Source organism: Quercus robur, chromosome 2 (assembly GCF_932294415.1).
Source record: "Quercus robur chromosome 2, dhQueRobu3.1, whole genome shotgun sequence".
NCBI classification, from domain to species: domain Eukaryota; kingdom Viridiplantae; phylum Streptophyta; class Magnoliopsida; order Fagales; family Fagaceae; genus Quercus; species Quercus robur.
Window position 1 is genome coordinate 97,232,593 of NC_065535.1, and position 22,184 is coordinate 97,254,776.

Genomic DNA, 22,184 nt, shown 5'->3' on the forward strand with positions numbered 1-22,184 from the left:
TTGAGGTGACTCTAGTTCTCGACAAGCTTCATTAGATTGTTAGAAGACCCAGGAAAAAGAGAACTTGAAACATGAATTTATTTTCTTTGATGATTGTGAATACACATATGTTCTTTTTTTTACACATTTTAAATTACATAAAATTTATAAACGAATGGCTCTTGACTGAACATGCAATTCACCTTCCAAAAAATCACTCTCAGACACCCCACCTCCCTGCAAACCAAGGTTAATTATGTTATTTAAGCAATTGGGAGGATCAAAGGGATGTGCTTCTCTAGACTCTATGGGTCATAAGGCCCTCAATGGTTCAAAAGAGCACCGCAGGAAAGCCACACCCTTTCCAAAAATTAAGTCATTAGATTTTAACACTAGTTATACCATACATTAAAGAGGCGTGTTATCATAAAGTCCATGAGGAGGTTGTTCACGAGACAGTATGTGGTAATGCATCAACAAGCCTCATATTTGGTAATGCTCTCAACTGCATTTTTAGGTTATATATTTTCCCCTTCAGATCAGTCACACATGTATACAGTTGGTTTTGAGCTACAACCTTAACTCCGACCATGTTTTTCAAGGAAAGAATGTGCCATTTGAGCTAGAACTCATTAGCAGCATATTTTAATTTTAATTTTCTTCTAGAAATAATCTTTTATTCCAAATTCAGCTCTTGTATATTATTGTGTCCCTTAAAATGCTATTAGTCATCAAAATGATAATAATCAATAAGCTCTGATCAGGACGAAATCACTGACAGTCCACTCAGCTTTCAAGCCACTCAAGCTTTAGAACTCTAGGTTATGTCAGTATTATATTAGTCCCATTATTTTTATCATTTTACTTTGCAGCAGTGAAAAACAGTAACAGTGAAAAAGTTGAGAGTAATCTCTTTTTTTTTCTTTTCTTTTTTCTTTTTTTTTAAAGAATTGAGAAGGGTAACTTGGGTAATGGGGCGGACATGATAGTAAAGCATACCATGGGATCCCTGAACTTTTTGTCAGGGAGCAATTGATTGAATGCACCATCATCATGAAGTATTTTTGCTCCACATCCAGGAGCAGCCACAGACCCAACAGCCTCTTCATCAACCAAAACTGCATTTATAGTGTCATTTTCCGCTCTGATGTCTGGAATCTATACATGAAAAAAAAAAAAAAGGTTTCCATCAGGGAGTTATAAATTGTCATAATAGACCTTCAAGCTGAAGGCTAACATTTATTTTTTGATAGGTGAAAGCTAACATTTATTTAAGGTCATATGGAGTAACAGGGAAAATCAATCAGAATACAAAGGCCTTTACCCCCTAGACAGGTAGGTGATTAATTTCATTGAATTGGTCGCCGTCAGCTCCCCAACTCAGTGCCATTACAAGATTGTCACTAGTTACAACAGCTAGTCACTAGCAACATTTTACCAAATGAGCAGGGAATATATGTAAATGAACTCTTTTATAGTGATAGGACATTATCCGATACCATGAAGTGGTCTCAAGTTGGTTCAAAAACCACCTTGGAATTGCAACATAGAGGAGCCTATTCAACTTGCATGGTTGCTTTGCTTGGAAGGAGGGGGGGGGGGGGGGGAGGTGGCCAAAACAAAAACAAAAACCAGAAGGCATAGTTGCATACAAATTATAAGGGCTAGGGTAGATACTAGGACCCAAGTATACCTCAAACATTGCTTCTGTAAGAATATTCTCTAATATGGCTCTTAAACCTCGGGCACCAGTGTTCTTTGCCATTGCTTTCTTTGCAATCAATCTCAAAGCATTCTCAGTAAAATGCAACTTAACCTGAAATTTTATAGACAGAAGCAGTACCAATTGTACCGCGTAGAGGGTTACCATATCTGCATCAGATGCTTGAGACCATAAACCAGGTAGAAGAAAGAATAAAAAGCACTGACCACAGAAGAAATGGTTCAAAAGCTTACATTATTCATGCTGAACATCTTCTTGTACTGTTTAGCAAGAGAATTTTTCGGTTCAGTGAGGACCTATCTTGCATAAATAAACCATAAACAAGTTACTACTTCCTTGTCAAAAGGGACAAACCAACATATTCTAGACTTCTAATTTCTAGAATTACAACCTGGTAGAAACCAAACTACTTTAGAAGCACCATGATATCATTATTGTATAAAACAGACATGATACAACATTTTGGAGTTTGAGCAAATTAGGCAAACTAAAGTACAAAACTGCAAGTACAAATCCACATTCATCCCTCTAAAACTGAGTGAGCATGTTAAGGCCCTAAAAAGTAACAGACACAAAATTTTTAATATTTAAAACATTTAAATGACAGAACACACCTGAACAAGTTGGTCTTCATTTAAAGCTGACAAACTCACTAAAATTGGAAATCTCCCAACGAATTCAGGTATGAGGCCATATGCAATAAGATCACTACTTTCTACCTACAAGTTCATTAAAAACCCATAAGGCTAGATAATGAAGGAATCAAAATATGCATTGTGCAGAAAATATAAACGCAGAATGCAATCAATATGAATATCAAAAAATTCTGTAACCATATTGGGTGGATTCTCACAGATTCCAACAATGAGGATGTCACTACAGCATTGGTTGATCCACCAGTTCTCATGTTTGCACGAACTGGAGCTCCAAAGCCAATGGAGGAATCTTGTCGTCTGGAAAAAGAATGTAAATAATTAGAACTCACATTTAGGGAGAAGCCAACAATAGTAAATATTTCTGTTTAACATCCAGCACAAGAAAAGGGTATTACCTCTCTGAAATCGTCTTCTCCAAATCAACAAATGCCCCACCACAAATGAAGAGTATATTTTTGGTATCCATCTGTGAATCATCAATAGTTATAAGACGCACAAGTAACAACTATAAGGAAACACAATTCTGGAAATAACAAGCTGTCCAAGATATTTAACTGTTTAAAATTCATATTCCGACGTCTCCCAGTAAAACTACATTTATTTCAAATATTTACAAACTATTTTCAGCAATTTCATGTGGCAAGAGCCTGGTGTAACACCAAGTTCTCCAGGCATTGTCAATTCCAAGTGCAATTGAGTGCTCCTTTTGCCTATGAGGCTATGACTCGCCAGATATAATTGCATAAAATGGAAACAATTATAGGAGAAAAACAGATAGTTTTAGATCCAGCATACCTGAATGAAATCACCACGAGGATTCTTCCGAGCTCCTCTATCAGGAACACTCACTATCTGACAGAGAAAACATTTAGTCAACATATATATAGCCTAATATAATATCATACCATACATAATCAAACAAGCAAATTCTCGAAGCTTTGGAAATGATTTCTTCATTATATTAAAAGCGTGTTCCTCGTGTTAAGGACATCTTCAGATCTGAAAATGCTTGTTTTTGTTTTATAGGTAAGTTACAAACAAACCCAATGAGTCTTGAACCCACAACCTCACCCTAGACCTAGCACTTGCACAGGAAGGAGGTGCCAGTTGAACTAGGGCTCAATGGCCTTCAAACGGTGGAAATGCTATATACAACTAATAACAACATTATATTTTCCCTTTTTTTTAACCAAAATGATTATAAAATTCTACTTAAAGCTCCCTGTTATGTGTTCAAAGACCCCATCAAGTCCTTAAACCTTTCATGGACTCAACTCTTTCAATTCTTAGTTCACTCAAGTTATCCACACACCACCATATGTGTACTTTCTTTTTAACGTTAAGCAAAATATTTGAAGAAAATAGTTCACATACACAATATGCACACCAAACTGCTCTTAAAGAACTATGATCTGAAATTCAGAAGATCTAATAAATCTTAAAAAGACAATAAAGGGATGCTGCACAAAAAAATCCATCCAAGCAGACAAGGATCTCAAATGAGATTATTTAATAATATGATTAGAATGTTGAACCCCATCAAAACTTGTCTACAATACACAAAATGAAACAGCCTTCCAGATTTGTGAACTCCTATAACGATGAAACCTTCATTGCCAACAGGCCAAAACTGTTTTTATTTTCATGTGCTAGGGTAGGGTCGCCTAGGGGTACCTTCTAATCAATATATTTACTTGTCATAAAGTGACAAATACAAGGCAAAACCTTGCGAACAAGAGATTCCAAGATTTTCTATCACTTTCTTGAAATGTGCCACAACAAGACCGTGTTCACCCACTATTAACCTTAAAAATCCCACCCTACAAAACTCTAGCAAGTCTGTCATCAAATAGAATTGAAAACTCCATATACATAAAATCTACTCTACCAGTTCCTGTTCATGGATACCTTTTACAGCCCCCGGATGACAACTTAGGGAATGTTTGGTAACTGTTTTTCCCCCTTATTTTTTGCTTCCAAAAACAATTTTCTACTTTTGAAACTAAAAAACTTGTTTGGCAACCCAAAATGGACAGAAAACAAAAACTGTTCTCAAAACTCAATTTATAAAGGAAACTGAAAACATGCAAAAGGCTGTTTTCAATTTCTAATTTTCAAAAGTCAATAAAAATACGCATTTAGGGTCCGTTTGGATACAACTTATTTTGTTGAAAACTGAAAAAACACTCTAGCAAAATAATTTTTAAATGTGTGAATAGTACTGTGGGACCCATTTTTAATATCTTTTCTGAATAAAATGGATGTGAGTCCCGTGAACAATGCATAAACAGTATATAAATAGTGCGTGAACAGTACACTGTACAGTGCGTGAACAGTGATAATTGTCTCCTAAAGCAAAACGCGTGAAAAAAAAACAAATAACAAAAAAAAGAAGCAGAAAACGCAAACGCAAGATAATCTGAATCCAAACGCCACCTTAATTTAATGTATATGTCTCATTTAATAAGTTAGCATTAAAGTTCAAATCTTAGTAACAACATATTTTAGTATTTTCTATTTTTATCTTCAAAAAATTATTTTTAATTTCAACTAACCAAACACGTTTTTGATTTCAAAAATACAAGAAAACTGTTTTTACTTTATATTCCCAAAAACAAGTTTTTGAAAATAGAAAACAAAAACTGTTACCAAACATAACCTTAGATTCTCTGTTTTCTAGTGTTGCTTCAACTCCAAACCATCCATCAACCTTTGAGTAGCTTTCTTAAATATTCCAACTTAGACCTCGTTTGGGAGGAGGAAATGAAATGGAAATGAATAAAAAGAATAATTTTAGAATATTTTTTCTTTCCCTTGTTTGAGAGTTTTAATGAAGAGAATGGAAAGTTCATTCCCTTGTTTGGGAATTTAAGTGGGAGAGAATAGAATGAGTAGGAGGGAACATGCATTCCTCTATATTTCCTTAAAATCTCAAATTTTCATTCCTCCTAAAATTAGGAGGAATATGAGGAAATGGAATTAGATTTAATAATTTTTTTACTAAAACTCCCAAAATACCACCATATATTCAACCATTTATTTTAAAATAGGGATCTAATAGTAATATTATTATAAAATAATTTCATTCTATTCCCTCTATGTTACTACCAAACAAGATTACTTACATTCCATTCATTTTCATTCCTTTCCATTCCTCAATTTTAAAACATCCAATTAAGGTTACTTAATTCCATTTCATTCAATTCTTTTCCATTCCTTTCCCTTACTTAAATACATTTCATTCCATTCCCTTATGATCATTTCATTCTATTCCATTCCTTTCCCTTATGAACTCCCAAACGAATCCTTAAAGTTTATGGCACTTCCTCCCACATAAGAATGACACGGAAGTTGAGGACATGGGTTTAAAATCTATTGGGTGCTTGTAAACACCCCCCCCCCCCCTATTAGAAAATTTTGATTTTCATCCCCAAGAAATGAGAAAAATCAGTTTCCCTAAAATTTGGTGGGCCATTTTGGAATTTAGTAGCGACCTCCTATTCTTTATTTTCTATATTGTAAGAGCCACGCCCGCTATCATGGGATTACCTAAACTTTTCCGTCAATACACTATGCCCTTTCCAACTCCAGTATCACGAAAGTGTCTGCAGTCCTGTTCTTATCAATGGACATCTTTGTGTAATAATGTAATTTTTAAGGCAACTTGGCCAAGCCCAGAAACTTTTAATGTAATATGTGATGATACAAATAGTACAATGATTAATAAATTTTATTGATAGCCTGTACATTTAACCAAGGAATGCAGTCCTCTCCCATGCACAAGATTCTTCACAGTAACAGAAACAATTGTTTGCCCATTTGAGTTACTAAACAAGTCAAAATGAAATTTAAAATTTTACGAGCCCTTTTTTCGCTGGCACATACACCTCACCTAGTGGGTTTTGAACACACAACCTCACCCTCTGCCCACATTTGTGAGAGAAGGAAGTGCATTTGAGCCAGGATTCATTGACGATACTACAAAAATAACCATTACTGGACTTTCAATTCCAAAATTCATGCTAAACTCCAACAAAATGGCAAATGCTATCATTTTGGCATACCAATCCAGATCGATATATGAGTGAAGTTGATATACAAAAGTTGGGATGTCTACAAGGATAAAAAAATGGAATATGAAAATACATAATGCATCAGCACATATGCAAGATTGTAATTCACTGGAAGCATGAAAAACCAAAGCTCTAAAAAGAGAGGGGGAGCTATCAAACAGTGAAAAAAATTAAGGTAGTGAGGTGACTTGTTCAAGAATAATGCCAAGTTCCAACTATTATATTTTCAAAAGGTAAAACTTAAATACAGTACTTTAGGTGCATTACAATAGGCTCTCCAATTAAATTCAAACACTTGGATGCATCAACCAATATAACACAAATAGTGTTTTCTTCTCCAAGGATAATTAAATTCAATCCACCCAAGTGTTTGAATTTAATTTGGAGAACCTAAAGTACTATAACTAAGGTATTGTACCTAAGTTTTTACCCATTTCCAAACTAGGAAAACTACAGATATCCTGATGCCAATGTATTGAACTTATAAAAATGTAAAAACTGAAAAATAATAATAATAATAATCTACTTCTTCCAAGAATTAAAGAGGTAGGAATCAGACAAAATGAAAAGGGTAATTTATTGACGCACCGTTCCTTCCAACATTTTTAGCAATGCCTGTTGAACACCCTCTCCAGAAACATCTCTGCCAACGTTTAAGCTCTCAGTCTGCACAAAATTGGTTTTTGATTATTGTAAATAACACATAGAGATATTTAAGTGTGCTTTTCCATCTATTAACATCACAAAACCTTCTTAGTAATCTTATCAACTTCATCAACATAGACAATGCCTTTCTGAGCTGCTTCAACATTGAACTCAGCTTCCTAAACACCAATCAGAAAATCCAGTATATAAGTTTTGTGAGTTAAGGATACAGGCAAAACAAAAACAAACAAACATTGAGGACAAGTTCAAAAACTGAGTGTGAAAATGCATATTTGCATGTCAGCAATGCAACAAAAGAAATACAATAGTGTCTGATTTTGTGACCATATTAGATATTTACTTGCCACTTTGGCATTGGGGTCTTTGTACCACAACTTATCAGGAACTTACCATTGACAAAAGGAGACCCAAAACATAAGTAATTAGAATAGAACCCAAAAAAAAAATGAAATTTATATAATAGACAACAGGAAAAAGAAAAACTAGGAACTATCAAGATCTGTTTGTGAAAGTTTTCTGAAAATCATTTTCATAAACTTGTTTTTCGGGATGAGAATGAAAGACAATTTTATGGGGTTCTCAATTTTTTTTTTTAAACAAAAAAAGAAAAAAGGTTTGGATATACAAGGTACTCACCCATCCCCACCCCCACCCCCAGTGAAACATCAAAACCAATCCACCCCACCCTCATGACTTGTTACCCTACACCTACGTGACCGACGACCTCGATATAACCCTAAGGTTCCAACCTATGACCAAACCTCTTCCCTCTTCTGTCTTCCACCTCCACCTCATTTACAAAGACCACAATGGAACCTTCAAAGGGGTTTGGTGGCAAGATGGGATTCAAGGCACAAACACTCCTCCAAACAAGCTCTCTGCAGGGAGTCCACCTCTTCCTCCAAGGGCCCAGCCCTAGCCTTGGCCAAAAACTCCTCCAAAGTCATCATATTGTCCTCCACTGCCACCTCCTTGCACTCCTTCAATCACCCAAAAATATCTTGCACCACACATCCATGGGCATTGAAGAAATCAAAGAAACTTATTGGGACTGGGATTGGAGTTGGGGATTCAACTAGATGATATGGGAGTTGAGAAGGGAGGACAAGGAGGTTGAGGGCTTGGAGTGGTAATAGAAGGCCATCAACAGTCATCAACAGTCATAAAAGCAAGAGAGGAGATTGAAAAGAAAAAGAAATGGGATGAACAATGAGGGTTTGGGATTTGAAAAAAATAGATAAATAACAACACTTTTATAATATAATTTTACAATGCATTTATTTGCACAGTTCATAGGCATGAAAATCACTTCATCACTTGTTCTCATGAACTAACAAAACATCAAAAATATCTTTCCCATTTCCTTCAATTCTAAAGTTAGCATTTCCATACACTAGTTTTTAGAAAAAACAGAAAAATTTTCCATCCAAAAAGTAGTTGTCTATTCTAAAAAATAGCAACCAAACAAGCCCTAGGACTCCCGAGTCATCAATTGACATCATAGTGTTCAAATGTAGATGGTTGTTCCACTATGACATCACAGTCAGGCTTTTGAGGGGTTGGAGCATATGGTTTTGTCATTCAAATACTCTTTTTTGAGAGGGCTGTGGAATAGATGTGTGCTTTTCAAAGATATGTCTTCCATTCTCCTTCTTCTTTTTTCTTTTTAATTCATTGCATGAATTTCAAATTGTAATTCACTAGAAAACTTTCTAGTACACTTTCTTTGTGTTAGATTGTCCCATTTTATTTGTAAATTTCTATAACTCAACCAACAACAAAAAAAAAAGTCTGTATAACATAAAAATCAAATATCATATGACCATACCACGAGCAGCTTATACAATATTGATTCCACATCCTCTCCAACATAACCTGCCTAGAGAGAGACAAAAAGAGAGCATTAGTTGAATTTTTCACATGAATTCAGCAAATAACAAAAACATTTATTGAGTACAAAAATAAGTATCAAAACATTTACTTGCAACATGCAATGACTGGCAAATTCAATAGGATATATAAATTTTTTTTTTTTTTTAAAAGAAAAAAGAAAAGGAGGAACAAGAATAGAAGTATAATAGAACATACAGTATTTGCAATTTACCTGCACCAAAATCAGTAGTCATAAAAGACTTAAAATTCACTATTTATAAATCAAGAGAACTCCAAATCACTAGTATGGCTATCAAAATCGTGAGTGTCAACAAGGAGCCCTAAAAACAGTTAAGTAATTAGTGAAACTAGATGTCTATTCTTAGTTGTTTCTCTCATCTATCCAGTCCTTGGTTATTCACTAGAGCAATTATGATCTAGAACTTGGTCTGGGGCAAGTGTTAAGATCTATGAGATAACTTGGAAGATGTATGTAACTATGTAATGAAAGTCCAATGTCCATTTTTTTCTGATATGGTGTAAATTAGGCAGCTCTCCATACATTGGTAGCTCTCTTATTACCAGACAGACAGGAAGATATCCATATGAAGCAATGAACTTGCCTGTGTTAACGTTGTTGCATCAGCAACGGCAAATGGCACATTCACAACACGAGCTAGTGTTTTTGCAAGTAACGTCTTCCCTATCCTTACAGTCATGGTAAAAATACATAAATCAAACCTCTTAGCCCTCCTCGCACTAACTACCTCAAAAAAATGACATCATATAAATACCTGAGCCAGTGGGACCCATCAGCAACACATTGCTCTTCTCCAGCTCGACAGAATCATTGTCCTCATTTTCAACTTCGTTAGTACCCCATTCAATGCCTGACCTGGTATTTAGATGCATGAATTCAGTAAATAAAGCAGCAGCATTTGATGTACATCCATCTAACTATTACTATCATCGAAAATTGAAAAGACAGCAACTGGTTTGTGCCTGTTCAGTACAACTTATGTTTCAATTTTTTTTAATATTGGGGCTGTTTGAAAAAACTGTACCTAAAGTTTTAAAAAGCTGTGGTTTGAAAAAGTGCGGTTTGAAACCGCATTACAAGACAGACCCCTCTAGCAAAACTGAAAACCATCAGTATAAACCCCTAAAAGAATGTAAAGATCAAAAGCTAACTCAATGCAAAAACAATAAGGACTAACTTCTTATGAAGGGAAGCATCATATATCCTTTTGTAGTGGTTGTAAACAGCCACTGAAAGCACCTGTCACATAAACATACATTTCAATAAAAACACTGACAAATATGTATTATATAGTTCATTAAAGTTTATTATGCAATCCATATACAATTCTAGCATTCCTTTTTTTCTTTTTCTTTTTTCCTTTTTCTTTTATTCAATTCTAGCATTCCTAAACCGCATAAATAAAAAGAATAAAATAAAACATTAAAAAAGGGGGGGTCAAAATACACTAATAGTCCCTAAACTTTAACTCATGATCATTTTTAATCCTGAAGTTTAAAGTGATCGCTTCCTAAAAACTGACTCGTTACATTGGGGACTAAAAGTGATCATTTTAAACTCGTAAGAGACTAAAAACAATCACTTTTAAGTTTAAAGTCATTAGAGATTAAAATGATCACTTTAAAATTTATTTTTTTTTAGTCCCTTAGATGACATACTTAAACTAAAACCCAACATGTCATCACTTTGTTAAACACATTACGGATTAAAACCGATCACTTTAAATTGGTTAAAAACTAAAAACAATCCCTTTAAACTTTACCTTTAGTCCCCGTCTCATAAAACTAAATACTGACACGACATCACTCCTTAAACACATTAGAGTTTAAGGACTAAAATGCAATTACATTAAATTTGATATGGACTAAAATTGGTGCTAAAAAATAAATGAATAAATAAAATAAAAACCTTTTTGGCTCTTTCTTGGCCAACGACGAAGTGGTCGAGCAACTTAACGATCTCCTTAGGCGTGGGCAAGTCCTTCTTCCCCAAACACGACGCCGTTTCATCATCCTCCTCCTCCTCCTCCTCCGCCTCTTTTTCCTTAATAAATTTTGGTTTTCCGAAACTACCCAAACGTTTCTCGCTATTTCCATCCGAGTCCACACTGTCACTCTTCACCCTCCCAATCTCGATGAAGCTGCCTTGCAATGGCTCCAGCTTAAACGGCTTGAAATAGAACGCCGTTTTGCAATTGGGGCACAGGTTCAGCGCCTGGTACACGCCGTTCGGCTCTCGCGCCGTTATAGATAACGGGCGGTTCGAGAACAGTAACGGCATTTGGTGCTCGCAGCGTGGGCAATTCACGTTGGCTCTGATGTGGTCGTACGGTGATGAGGATGAGGATGAGAAGGAAGACGACGTCGCTTTTTGTTGTTGTTGGGAAAATGGGAACCCTAGGATTGTATTTGTGAGGGAGTTTTGGGTGGTGAGTTGTTTGAGAATTGAAAACGCTGCTTTCGTTTTCGTTTTGCTGCTTCGGAGAATCGAAAACATGTTTTCGAAAGTTTGTTTTGGAAATGGGCAGAGAGGAACTGAACTTACAACACGCGCTGGGAAACGAGAAAAAAAATTAATACAACAACGATTTTATTATATTTTCTGTTTCTTATTTATATTTTAAAATATATATATTTGTCATGTTATTTTATTTTTGTTTTTTTCTGGCCCAATATTTGCATTTTTCTTTTTTGTTTTTTTAATCTCTTTACTTCAAAAGTTCATTTTTCATTCTAAACTATTGTAGAAATATTTTCAGTAGTTTGGAGGTAAAATAAAAATAAAAATTAAAAGACAAAAATAAAATTCTTGCATACTTAAAGGATGGAAACAATATAATAACTTTTTTTAATTAAATTGTCATTTTAATCCTTAACAACTCAATTATATCAGTTTAATCCTTTTTTTTTCTTTTCTGTCAATTTGAAATCGGTGTGACATACAACCTCTATTTAAAGTTGTCATGTATCGATTAATTGTACCAAATATTTAACTTTTGCAATATATATAACAATGTCAATGCCAAGTGTTATGCATTGCCTAATCTCCTTTATTGATTTGAGAATTTGAATTACGATGGCAGCAAAAAAAATAAAAATAAAAAAAAAAGAAATTCATGCTTTGTCTTGTCAAAAATTATATATATATAATAAAACAAGTCTGGTATTTTATAATGGCAAAATCAACTGTATTAATCATAGAATCATAACAACAATACAAATTATACAATGAAACAACAAGAAGCAATCCAGATAGTAGTATCATCAACACACACCTTTACCAAAAAAAAAAAAAATCATCAACACACATGATTCGAACCCTTTATTGGGAACATTGTATATATAGTTTGTAAAAAGGTGAGCAGCAAAAATATGACAGCAGCAATTGTAGAAACAATTCTCCAAGGAGTACTAAGATAATCATGTCTCAAAGTTGCCTGCCACCTATTCCAAGGTTTCTTATAGAACGCATTCAACTCTTTGCAGAAAACATGATAATCGGAGTTCAAGTTGACATACACGATATTTGTGCAAAGTTTCTCCACCAAATCTCTAGCTTCATCGTCGTTGCCTAGCAAATTTTCCATGACCCCCTTTCGAACAAGTAACTTCACATCGTTGTCAGTGGTAATAAGGAAACCCAATAGGATAAAATAGTCGGTAATGTATGCTTTATGTGAATAGTGACATTGCTCCAAAGCCAAAAGGTTTCGATAAAGAGTCTCGCTGGAATTGTCGAATGTTATAGGTGGCATTTTCAACACTCCCTTTTTGAAGTTTATGTCAAATAAGCAATTGCTTAAACCCTTCCTAAACTTCAATCCTGCATCATGCAATTGGGTTGCAGAGTACACATGTTTAACTAGCTCATCACGATTGTCTCTTTTTGGTAACATTTCGGATGGAGGTAGCCAAAAGGTTCTAAGCAAATCAAGGAAGTGTTTCATTTTTAAACGGGGACTATAAGTTATGTTTTGAGTGTTGTAAAATTGAAAGTAATCGTAGGCCATGTCTGTAAGTAAGGACTTATTGTAGTCTTTATGAGAGGCAAATGCTAGGTCAAATAATTTCTCCAAAATAAAGAATGGAAGTTGATTTTCAAGTAAAATTAAGTCAAACCTTATAGCAGTTGTTAACCATGGTTCTAAGGATGCACCATTGTCCTCACTTGCCCAGTCATTGAAATGGTATCTCCAGAACAACTCAAGAATGAAAATGGCATCCACAAGAATAATGTCTACAAAAGGACCACTCTTAAGTTGGATGGTCTCAGCATAACAACGTCGAATGCTTTCTTCATACTCCTTTATAGTACTGACTAACTTCTCCAAGCTTATTTGAAGGCCTTCAACACGTCGAGTGAAATACTTGAGGTATCTCAATTTGCGTTGTTCCATGGTTTTCAATTTGACATTATAGGCATCATGGTGGAAGGGCCCGATTGAAATAACCTGAGGAGTGTAGTGCTCTTCCTTCGATTTGCGAAGATAATCTGGAACCCTGTAGATGCAACACTGATCAGATGATAAAGGAGACTCCAATTTTTCAGTCTTTTTTTTAATTCGATTTACCACGTCTATACATTGTTCTTGAATTTCAATTGTTGAACTTTCTGCCTTTTGAATTTCAGTCTCTGTTGACTTAATTTCCATCTATCAACTTCACTTTCTGATTTTCCTGATGACAAAACAATATTCACTAGCATTACAAACAAATATGGAATAGATAGTTCTAATGATGTAGGAGCTTTAAGGGCCTTAGCCATCCTTTGAATTTCATGCTACAAAGTAAGAACCTATTCTTGAATAAATATCTACAATGAAAGAAATCTTTGAAAGAGTTTAACCTAAAACAAGAATTGGGGAAAATAGAGAGAGGGAGAGTAAAAACTAAATCTTGTATTCCAATCTATATTAATTATTCTAATGAATGTTCCCGCGTATATGTGTGTGTGTCTCTGTGTGTGTATATATATATAATTACAAGGCTAACAGTTTTATAACAAATTAGTGACTGTAACTAACTCTAATTGTCTTAGATAACAAGTGTGTGAGTGCTGACTAGATTAGTAATAGCACTAACAACACGTGGGATGATTACACTAAAGGTGAGTTTGGATATAGCTTATTTTGCTGAAAACTAAAAACAATAAAAAAATTACTCTTCACAAAAAAGTTATTGTTCATAAGCCTAAATGCACTGTTAATGGGACATGAACAGTGCAATAGGTGCTAGTTTAAAAAAAAAAAAAAAAAAACTGAAACGCGTTTTGTCTGGAGACGTGGATGCAAAACGCAGTACCCAAACCCAACCTAACAATCTTATCAATGCTCGTCATTGTTAAATATGAATGTCCACATATATACATCGTGGTCTACTCAGCAAACATTTCATATGTTCACTTTTTTTTTTGGTGGGGAGGGGGCGGATAGACTACAAAAATTTCCTTGAAGTTTATTAACTTACACACACACACATATATGGACAAAACCTATTTACAATACCTTAAGTGTTGTTCTTTAGGTTCCCCTCTTTGTCATGTAGCTACTTAACTTAAAAACTACACTTTCATCTATGAGAAAAAAGCCACATGGTAGAATATCAAGAGAGGAACTTAAGGAACAGCACCTAAGTACTGTACTTAAGTCTCTCTCTCTCTCTCTCTCTCTCTCTCTCTCTCTCTCTCTCTATATATATATATATATATATATATATTTAAAGTAAACCTACATCACCATCAAACCAATATTTCAATTAAACTCTAATTTACCAAAAGTACAAAAACAATTTTCTTTACCCATATCTTTTTGACTTTTTTTCTCTAACTCATGTAAATTACCAACATATGATCAACCATTAATGATGATGATGATGATAACAACAATAAAAACTACAGAATTTGAGTTCTAAAGTTTTGGAGTCAACTATAGATTCTTAACAGATTGGATAATAATAACAATAACAATAATAACTCAATAATAATCTATCTATACATGAAAGTATGAGTGCTATTAGCCCCTAAGATTAGGTATGGGGTTGTTAGTAGCATTTAATTTAGGTTAAGATGAGCCAACGCTCAATATCATAAAGAATATTTTAGGTTAAAAAAAAGCACGGTGAGAATATTCATGACTGGCTAAACTAGATGGTTGACAATACTCACAAATGCCTGCAACTTGCGCCAGATCAAACCGACTCATACTTAGCCATGAAATGCCACCATTGCCCTGCCTTACGGGAATTTGAGAGTTTGTGATCCAAGCCTACTCGGTCAATCTTCTCAATTCATCATTTAAGCATAAATGTAATAACTCTTTTTTTAGTCTTTGAATTCTTTTCTAGAGATATTCATGCTTCATTCTCAATCCAACTTATAATATATATGCTGTTTAAGTATAAACATTATCATTTTTTTTTTTTTTGACTTACAACAAGAGTAGTAAGAGTAGAGAGATTTGAAATTTCAAACATAACTTCCCCTTAAGAAGAGAATTAAATAATGTTATTAAAGTAAACGTTATCAACTATAGATGAGCTAGGCACATGAATTTTAAAATCATTACAAACAAATAGAGAGAGAGAGAGAGAATAGCACCTTCTACAACAATAACTTTGTTATGCCGACTTGAAAGATGAAAGCACAACACAAGAGACCTTTCGCCACTTTGGTAAATAAACTACAAATTTGTTGTGTCTCCAAACTATTCCATAAATGAATTATATAAGCAAGAAATTTGCTCCTTCAATTTTTTACATGTTCCTTTTTCTCTATATATCTACCCTCTTTCTTGCTTTTTCTTTTTCTTTTTCTTTTTCTTTTTCTTTAGTCTTCAAAGATTCTAGTCATTCTTGCCTTTTTCTTTTCCTTGTCTACAAATATATATTCCACTTGTAAGGTTGAATCATCCTTGCAGATCCTCATTAACATGCACAAGTACATCCTAACATGCACAAGTACACTACACAAATAAGGTTTCCAACATTTAGGGAGCGCTCCTTCATTTGAGTACAACAAAACCTCTATAATGGGGTTCGAATTGAAAATTTTTCCTTTATGGGTTTATAACTTTATATACTTGAGGTAAAATATATTGAAAGTTTGAGAGCCAAACAGGATTCATCCGGAGGCCATCAAATTAATTTTTTGTAATCTTATAACTAAATAATCAACTAACATGCAATGCCCCTTTAAACCTCTTGTGATGTGCAATCACCTTATTGTTATGCTAGTTTTGCTAGGAACTTAATATTTTGACCACAAAATTTTCAAATCTTGGGAAATTTATTATAAAAAAAAAAATAAAATAAAATAACCTTACACTTGCAATAAAATGCTATGCCGTTGAAATCTAAGAAATAATAAAAAGAAAAATAAAAGTCAAAAAAAATTTTGATAAGTTCGCTTCATTGGTGTAGGTGAGATAATCGAACCTCAGATATCTCATTTGGCTAGAAAAGATTAATTTTACCAATTAAGCTAACTAAAGTAGTATTCTCAAAAGTCAAAGTTTAAAACTTAAGGTTATGTTTGGTAACAGTTTTTGTTTTCTATTAATTTCAAAAAAAAATTTGGGAATATAAACAAAAAGACAATTTTCTTGTATTTTTTAAATAAAAAACATGTTTGGTTAGTTGAAATTAAAAATATAGTTTTTTGAAGAAAAAAATAGAAAATAATAAAATATGTTGTTACTAGGATTTGAACTCTAATGCTAACTCATTAAATGAGACAGATTCATTAAATTAAATATGTGTTTTCATTGACTTTTAAAAATTAGAAACTGAAAACAACATTTTGCATATTTTCAGTTTCTTTCACAAATTAAGTTTTGAGAACAATTTTTTTTTTTTTTTTTGTCCATTTTGGGTTGTCAAACAAACTTTTTAGTCTCACAAATAGAAAATTATTTTTGAAAACAAAAAATAAGGAGAAAAAGCAATTACCAAACATACCCTAAGATTTTGTGTCAAAATACAATCATACATTTTATGCCTATATAGCTAGATGAATTAGTGAACCATAAGTATATATATAGTTATTAATTTATGGACAAAGTTTAGCTACAAAATTGGTTGTACCTTAAGACTACAAACTTACTCAATAAAATAAATATTACAACATATTTTGAAAATCTAACCGTTGAATTGCATGTTCTTTACACCCTTAATACACATGTTAAATTTTGTGTCAATCGGATATCATTTACTATATAATCTATAAGTTTATATTTTGTGCATAATTTTAAATTACAAAAACTTGCAATTTAAAAAATTTATTGATGACATAGCTATTGATTTTTAATTTTCTTGAAATTTGGCAAGCATGGAGGATATAAGAAGAAGATGTAATCCAATGATGAATTTGTCAAAATTCACATCCAATAAAAAAATATTAAGTAAGTTTGTAACCTAAGGTTATAACTAATTTTGTAGTTAAACTTTATCCTTAATTTATTATCAATTTGAGCTTTATCAAAAGCTGTAAAGTTTACGTTACATTTGCATGTTTGCAAAACAGAGGTGTATAAGTTATAAATAACCGCAAGAGCAAGAGAAAAAGAGAAGAAGGTATCGAACCTAGCTAGTCCAAAAAGATCAAGCTTGTTTTTACTGCCACATTAATTACATAAATGAAAATTTGCCACACAGACCTTTGAGCACTTTTAGTGTGTATGAAATGAAACTCTGTTGTACGATTCGGCCCCAAACAAATTAATAGATGGATTGTTTACAAAGAAAAGAGCCTCTTTCTTTATCTGATCTTCAAAGTTGAAAGACTTGTGCGAGAGGTTGGAGATCATGGCATCCATTGTAAGCCCCACCAAGATTTGCTTGTTCATATCATTCCAAACAAACTTTTCAATGAAGAGTACTGGTGTGTTTCATGCCTGCAATGCAAATCACGTAAAAGTAAAATAAAACAGCAAAATATATATATATATATAACAACGTAAAGTGCAAAAAGGTTAGGAGTACTCATTCTAAAAAGGACTTCCTCTCATCTGGAAAACAAATAAAGAATGGCTATCTTTCAAGATAAAGCTAAAGAGTTTCAAGCAGAACGAAAAGCAATAAGCTAGACATAGTTCTAGCTTAACGAAGCCTCGACGAATCAAGGAAAAATAAATCTAGAACCCATTAGAAATTTGAGACATTCTCAGAAAACCAGTCTAAAAAAATACATATTTTTAAGAGTCTTTTAGGATTTTTACCGTTTTCTTTGAAAATAAAAAGTTACAAAAATATACTTAAATTTCTTACAACATCATAAAAGACCAAATTACCCAAACAAAATAACTAAATTTAAGTTTGAAAATAATCAATAACGGACAAAAAATATTAAATTACATACCCCTCCCTCTTAACATCTAAATATCCGGCTTCTCAAGAAAATTATGCAAGGATATTTATTCTACATCAAACACTTAACCCTAAACACCGATAAGATCTTTCATTGGTACAAACACTGTTGGTGTGGGTGTGTGTTCCAAACACTTTTATTCATATTTATTTTCTAGCCGTTGGAAATCTATGAGAAAAATAACCGTTGGGCAATTATGATGAAAATAGCCATTAGGCAATTATGAGAAAAATAGTTGTTGGACTTTTTAGGATTATTAGTAACCAATAATTATAGACTATTATTTTCATAAGTTTCTTATATAATACTCATCATAATACCTTTTCTAGAGGGTTTTTTTTTACTCTATATTTTAGATATACACAACTCTACTATCTTTCTCTCCCACATATTTTTCTACAAGAATATTTGTTTTTTTTTAAGGAAAGGCAATAGAAGGTTGTTCTTAAACCTTTTGTGAGTGGAAGTGAGTACATCACAAAGGTTGACACTATAATCTAATCCTAGAGGGTTGTTTAGCTAAGAGAACCAATCGCTCTAAGTTTTACTTTAAGTGACACAAATCAACATTTAAGGACAACGCTCTTTGCGTGATTCTATAGTATTGTGAGATTGTTCCTAAATTTACTTAAATTTATATTATTATTGCTTATTTACATTCTTGCTAATTATTTAGGATATTGTTTGTTGTATCAAACTTGTTTATTCATTATTATTTTTCCAACAATCTTAAAGGTTGATTTTAGTTTCTCAAAATGGATAAACAAGTAGTTGTTGATTCTCTTAAAGTCATTTTAGAAATTACCAAGCTTGAACCTTTTGATGGAAATAATTTTAAACGTTGGAAAGAAAGGGTTTTTCCCATCTTGGAATTTACTGAAATTGATAGTGTTCTTCATGAACCCAAACCCGATGATCCTGAAAAATTAGCAAAGTGGTTAAAAATAAATAAATTATGTACACATACTATTAAGTGTGGTTTAGGTAATAAGTTATTTGATAATTATTGTAATTTTACTTATGCTAAAGATTTATGGGATGAACTTAATGGTCATTTGAGGATGAGGATGCTAAAAAAATTGCTACGACTAAATATGTCTTTTCAAAAGTGTGAAGAAAAAACTATTTCTAGCCAAATTGAAGATTTTCAAAAATTAGTTTCTGACTTAGCCAAAGATGGTGATAATTTACCCGAACGGTTTGTGGCTCATGGCATTGTTTATAAGTTGCTGGACTCTTGGAAAGAGTATAAGCACTAGTATAACCATCATAAGACCTATTTATATCTTCAACAAACTATTGTCGATATTCAAATAGAAGAGACTAATGGAATGTCCGAAATTTCTTCTAAAGCGAAGGAATTTACTTCCAAGGCTAATATTGTAGAGGGAGAACCCTTTAGACCTCCACAAAACAATAAGAAATATGATCCTAGAGGCAAAGGAAAGTTTTATAATAAAAATAACTCAAATCCTCAAATCCAAAAGAAAAAGGGTAATTGTTTCAATTGTGGTAAGATAGGTCATTATGCGGCAACTTGTAAAGTGAGTGGCAACTTCAAAAACAATAACAACAACAAAGGCTCAACATCAAACAAAGCAAATGTGGTGGAAACCAAAGAGGTCATTGCGGTAGTGGTGTCCAAGGCACATTTGGTCTCAAGTGTAAAAGGATGGGTAGTAGATTCAGCTTACACAAGACATATTGGTGCATTCAAAGAGGAGTTTACATCCTATACTCCAGTAGTGGATGGCACCAAGTTTTTTTTATGTTAGGGACAATAGGCTTGTACCAATGAATGGCAAAGGGAAGGTACTCTTGAAGCTAACTTCCGGTACCACTCACCAATGTCGTCCATATAAATCATTTTCGACACAATCTCATCTTGGTACGTTTGCTTGGTAAAGTTGGTATTAAAGTTCTACTTGATGGTGGCATAGTTACTTTATCTAAAAATAAAATCTTTGTTGGTAAGGGTTATGATAATGATGGTCTTTTTGTAATTAATGTTGATCAAGTCATTAATGAAAATGGTTCATCTTCTTATGCTTACTTGGTTGATTCTATTGATGTGTGGCATGGTAGACTTGGACATATAAATTTTGGTTACATAAAGAAAATGAAAGAATGTGGAATCATAAACTCACTAAGTGACGCAAACATGGAAAAACGTGAAGTTTGTGCTGAAACTAAAATCACCAAGAAACCTTGTAAATCTGTAACAAGAGAATCTGAACTCCTTAGTTTGGTGCATAGTGACTTGGGTGATTTAAAACACACAATGACTAGAGGTGGTAAAAATATTTACGTAATCTTTGTTGATGGCCATTCTAGATTTACTAAACTTTATTTACTAAGAACCAAAGATGAAGCTTTGGAAATGTTTATAAAGTATAAAAATGAAGTTGAGAACCAAAAGAATAAAAGGATTAAAAGACTTAGAACTGATAGAGGAGGTGAATATGAGTCTAACTCTTTTAAAGAATTTTGTGAACAAAATGGCATAATTCATGAGGTAACTCCTCCTTATTCACCTGAATCTAATGGAATAGCCGAACGGAAAAATAGTACTCTTAAAGAGATGATGAATGCTATGCTTGTTAGTTCTGGCTTATCTTCCAATATGTGGGGAGAAGCTATTCTTTCGGCTTGCCATATACAGAATAAGGTACCTCATAAGAAAACTGATAAAACTCTTTATGAACTTTAGGAAAAACGTAAGCCTAACTTGGAATACCTTAAAGTGTGGGGGTGTTTAGCTTTTAGCTAAGGTTATTCTGCCTAAGCCTAAAAAGAGAAAACTTGGTTCTCGAACATGTGATTGTGTGTTTATTGGATATGCTATCAATAGTTCATGTTATGGATTTCTAGTTATCAAGAGTGATATTTTAGAATCTTACACTATTATTGAATCTGAAAATGCTATAATCTTTGAACATTTGTTTCCTTTAAAAAATAAGGAAAAAGTATTGCATGAATCTGTTGACACTTCTAATGATCTTGTTGATCATGTGCAAGAATTAAGAAGAAGCAAGAGAGTTAGGAAGGAAAAGAGTTACGGTAACGATTTCCTTGTCTATATTGTTGAAAATGAACCTGTAAGTTATTATGATGCAATTAAATCTATTGATGCACCATTTTGGTTGAAAGCTATTAATAGTGAATTAGATTCTATTATATCTAATCATACTTGGGAATTAGTTGAGCTTCCCCCTAAGGTTAAGCCTATTAGTTGTAAATGGATATTTAAAAGAAAATTAAAACCAAATGGTACAATAGATAAGTATAAAGCATGCTTAGTAGCTAAGAGCTATAAGCAAAAACATAATGTTGATTATTTTGATACTTATTCTCAAGTTACTAGAATTGCATCTATAAGAATTTTGTTTGCCATTGCATCTATTCACAAACTTGTTATACATCAAATGGATATTAAAACTGCTTTTTTAAATGGTGATTTAGAAGAAGAAATTTATATGGAGCAACCCGAGAGCTATGTTTTCCATGGACAAGAACATAAAGTTTGTAAATTGGTTAAATCTTTGTATGGATTAAAACAAGCACCTAAACAATGACATGAGAAATTTGATAATATGATGCTTACATATGGATATGTAATTAATGGTGCAAATAAATGTATATATAGTAAGTTTAATAATAATGAAGGTATTATAATTTGTTTATATGTTGATGACTTACTTATATTTGGAACTAGCCATAATGTTATGCATGATACTAAAAGTTTCCTTGCCTCTAAATTTGATATGAAAGATTTAGGCGAGGCAAATGTTATTTTGGGCATTAAGATCCTTAGG

At 33.1% G+C, this 22,184-nt stretch overlaps 2 protein-coding genes across 8 annotated transcripts; both read right to left on the minus strand.

Moving 5' to 3' along the window:
• Window positions 1-11,590, minus strand: LOC126716096 (CLP protease regulatory subunit CLPX2, mitochondrial). Its single transcript, XM_050417090.1, has 15 exons — window positions 10,918-11,590; window positions 10,187-10,248; window positions 9,764-9,864; window positions 9,589-9,672; window positions 8,926-8,972; window positions 7,181-7,255; window positions 7,020-7,097; window positions 3,154-3,210; window positions 2,754-2,824; window positions 2,556-2,655; window positions 2,317-2,421; window positions 1,936-1,998; window positions 1,673-1,795; window positions 979-1,137; window positions 1-216 (listed from the first exon to the last, which is right to left on the minus strand). Exons 1-15 carry the CDS (start codon window positions 11,503-11,505, stop codon window positions 145-147), a joined length of 1,785 nt encoding a protein of 594 aa, XP_050273047.1. The 5' UTR covers window positions 11,506-11,590; the 3' UTR covers window positions 1-144.
• Window positions 11,591-12,302: 712 nt separating this feature from the next.
• Window positions 12,303-15,736, minus strand: LOC126716097 (UPF0481 protein At3g47200-like). 7 transcript variants are annotated; one of them, XM_050417096.1, is made up of 4 exons: window positions 15,604-15,719; window positions 15,172-15,284; window positions 13,591-13,685; window positions 12,303-13,508 (listed from the first exon to the last, which is right to left on the minus strand). In XM_050417096.1, coding segments are annotated over exons 3-4 (1,203 nt in total). In that variant the 5' UTR covers window positions 13,593-13,685; window positions 15,172-15,284; window positions 15,604-15,719; the 3' UTR covers window positions 12,303-12,307. The 7 variants fall into 7 exon arrangements, with proteins under 7 accessions (XP_050273053.1, XP_050273052.1, XP_050273051.1 ...); XM_050417095.1 differs by having other exon boundaries at window positions 12,303-13,685; window positions 15,172-15,235; window positions 15,604-15,723; XM_050417094.1 differs by having other exon boundaries at window positions 12,303-13,685; window positions 15,604-15,720.
• Window positions 15,737-22,184: the final 6,448 nt, after the last annotated feature.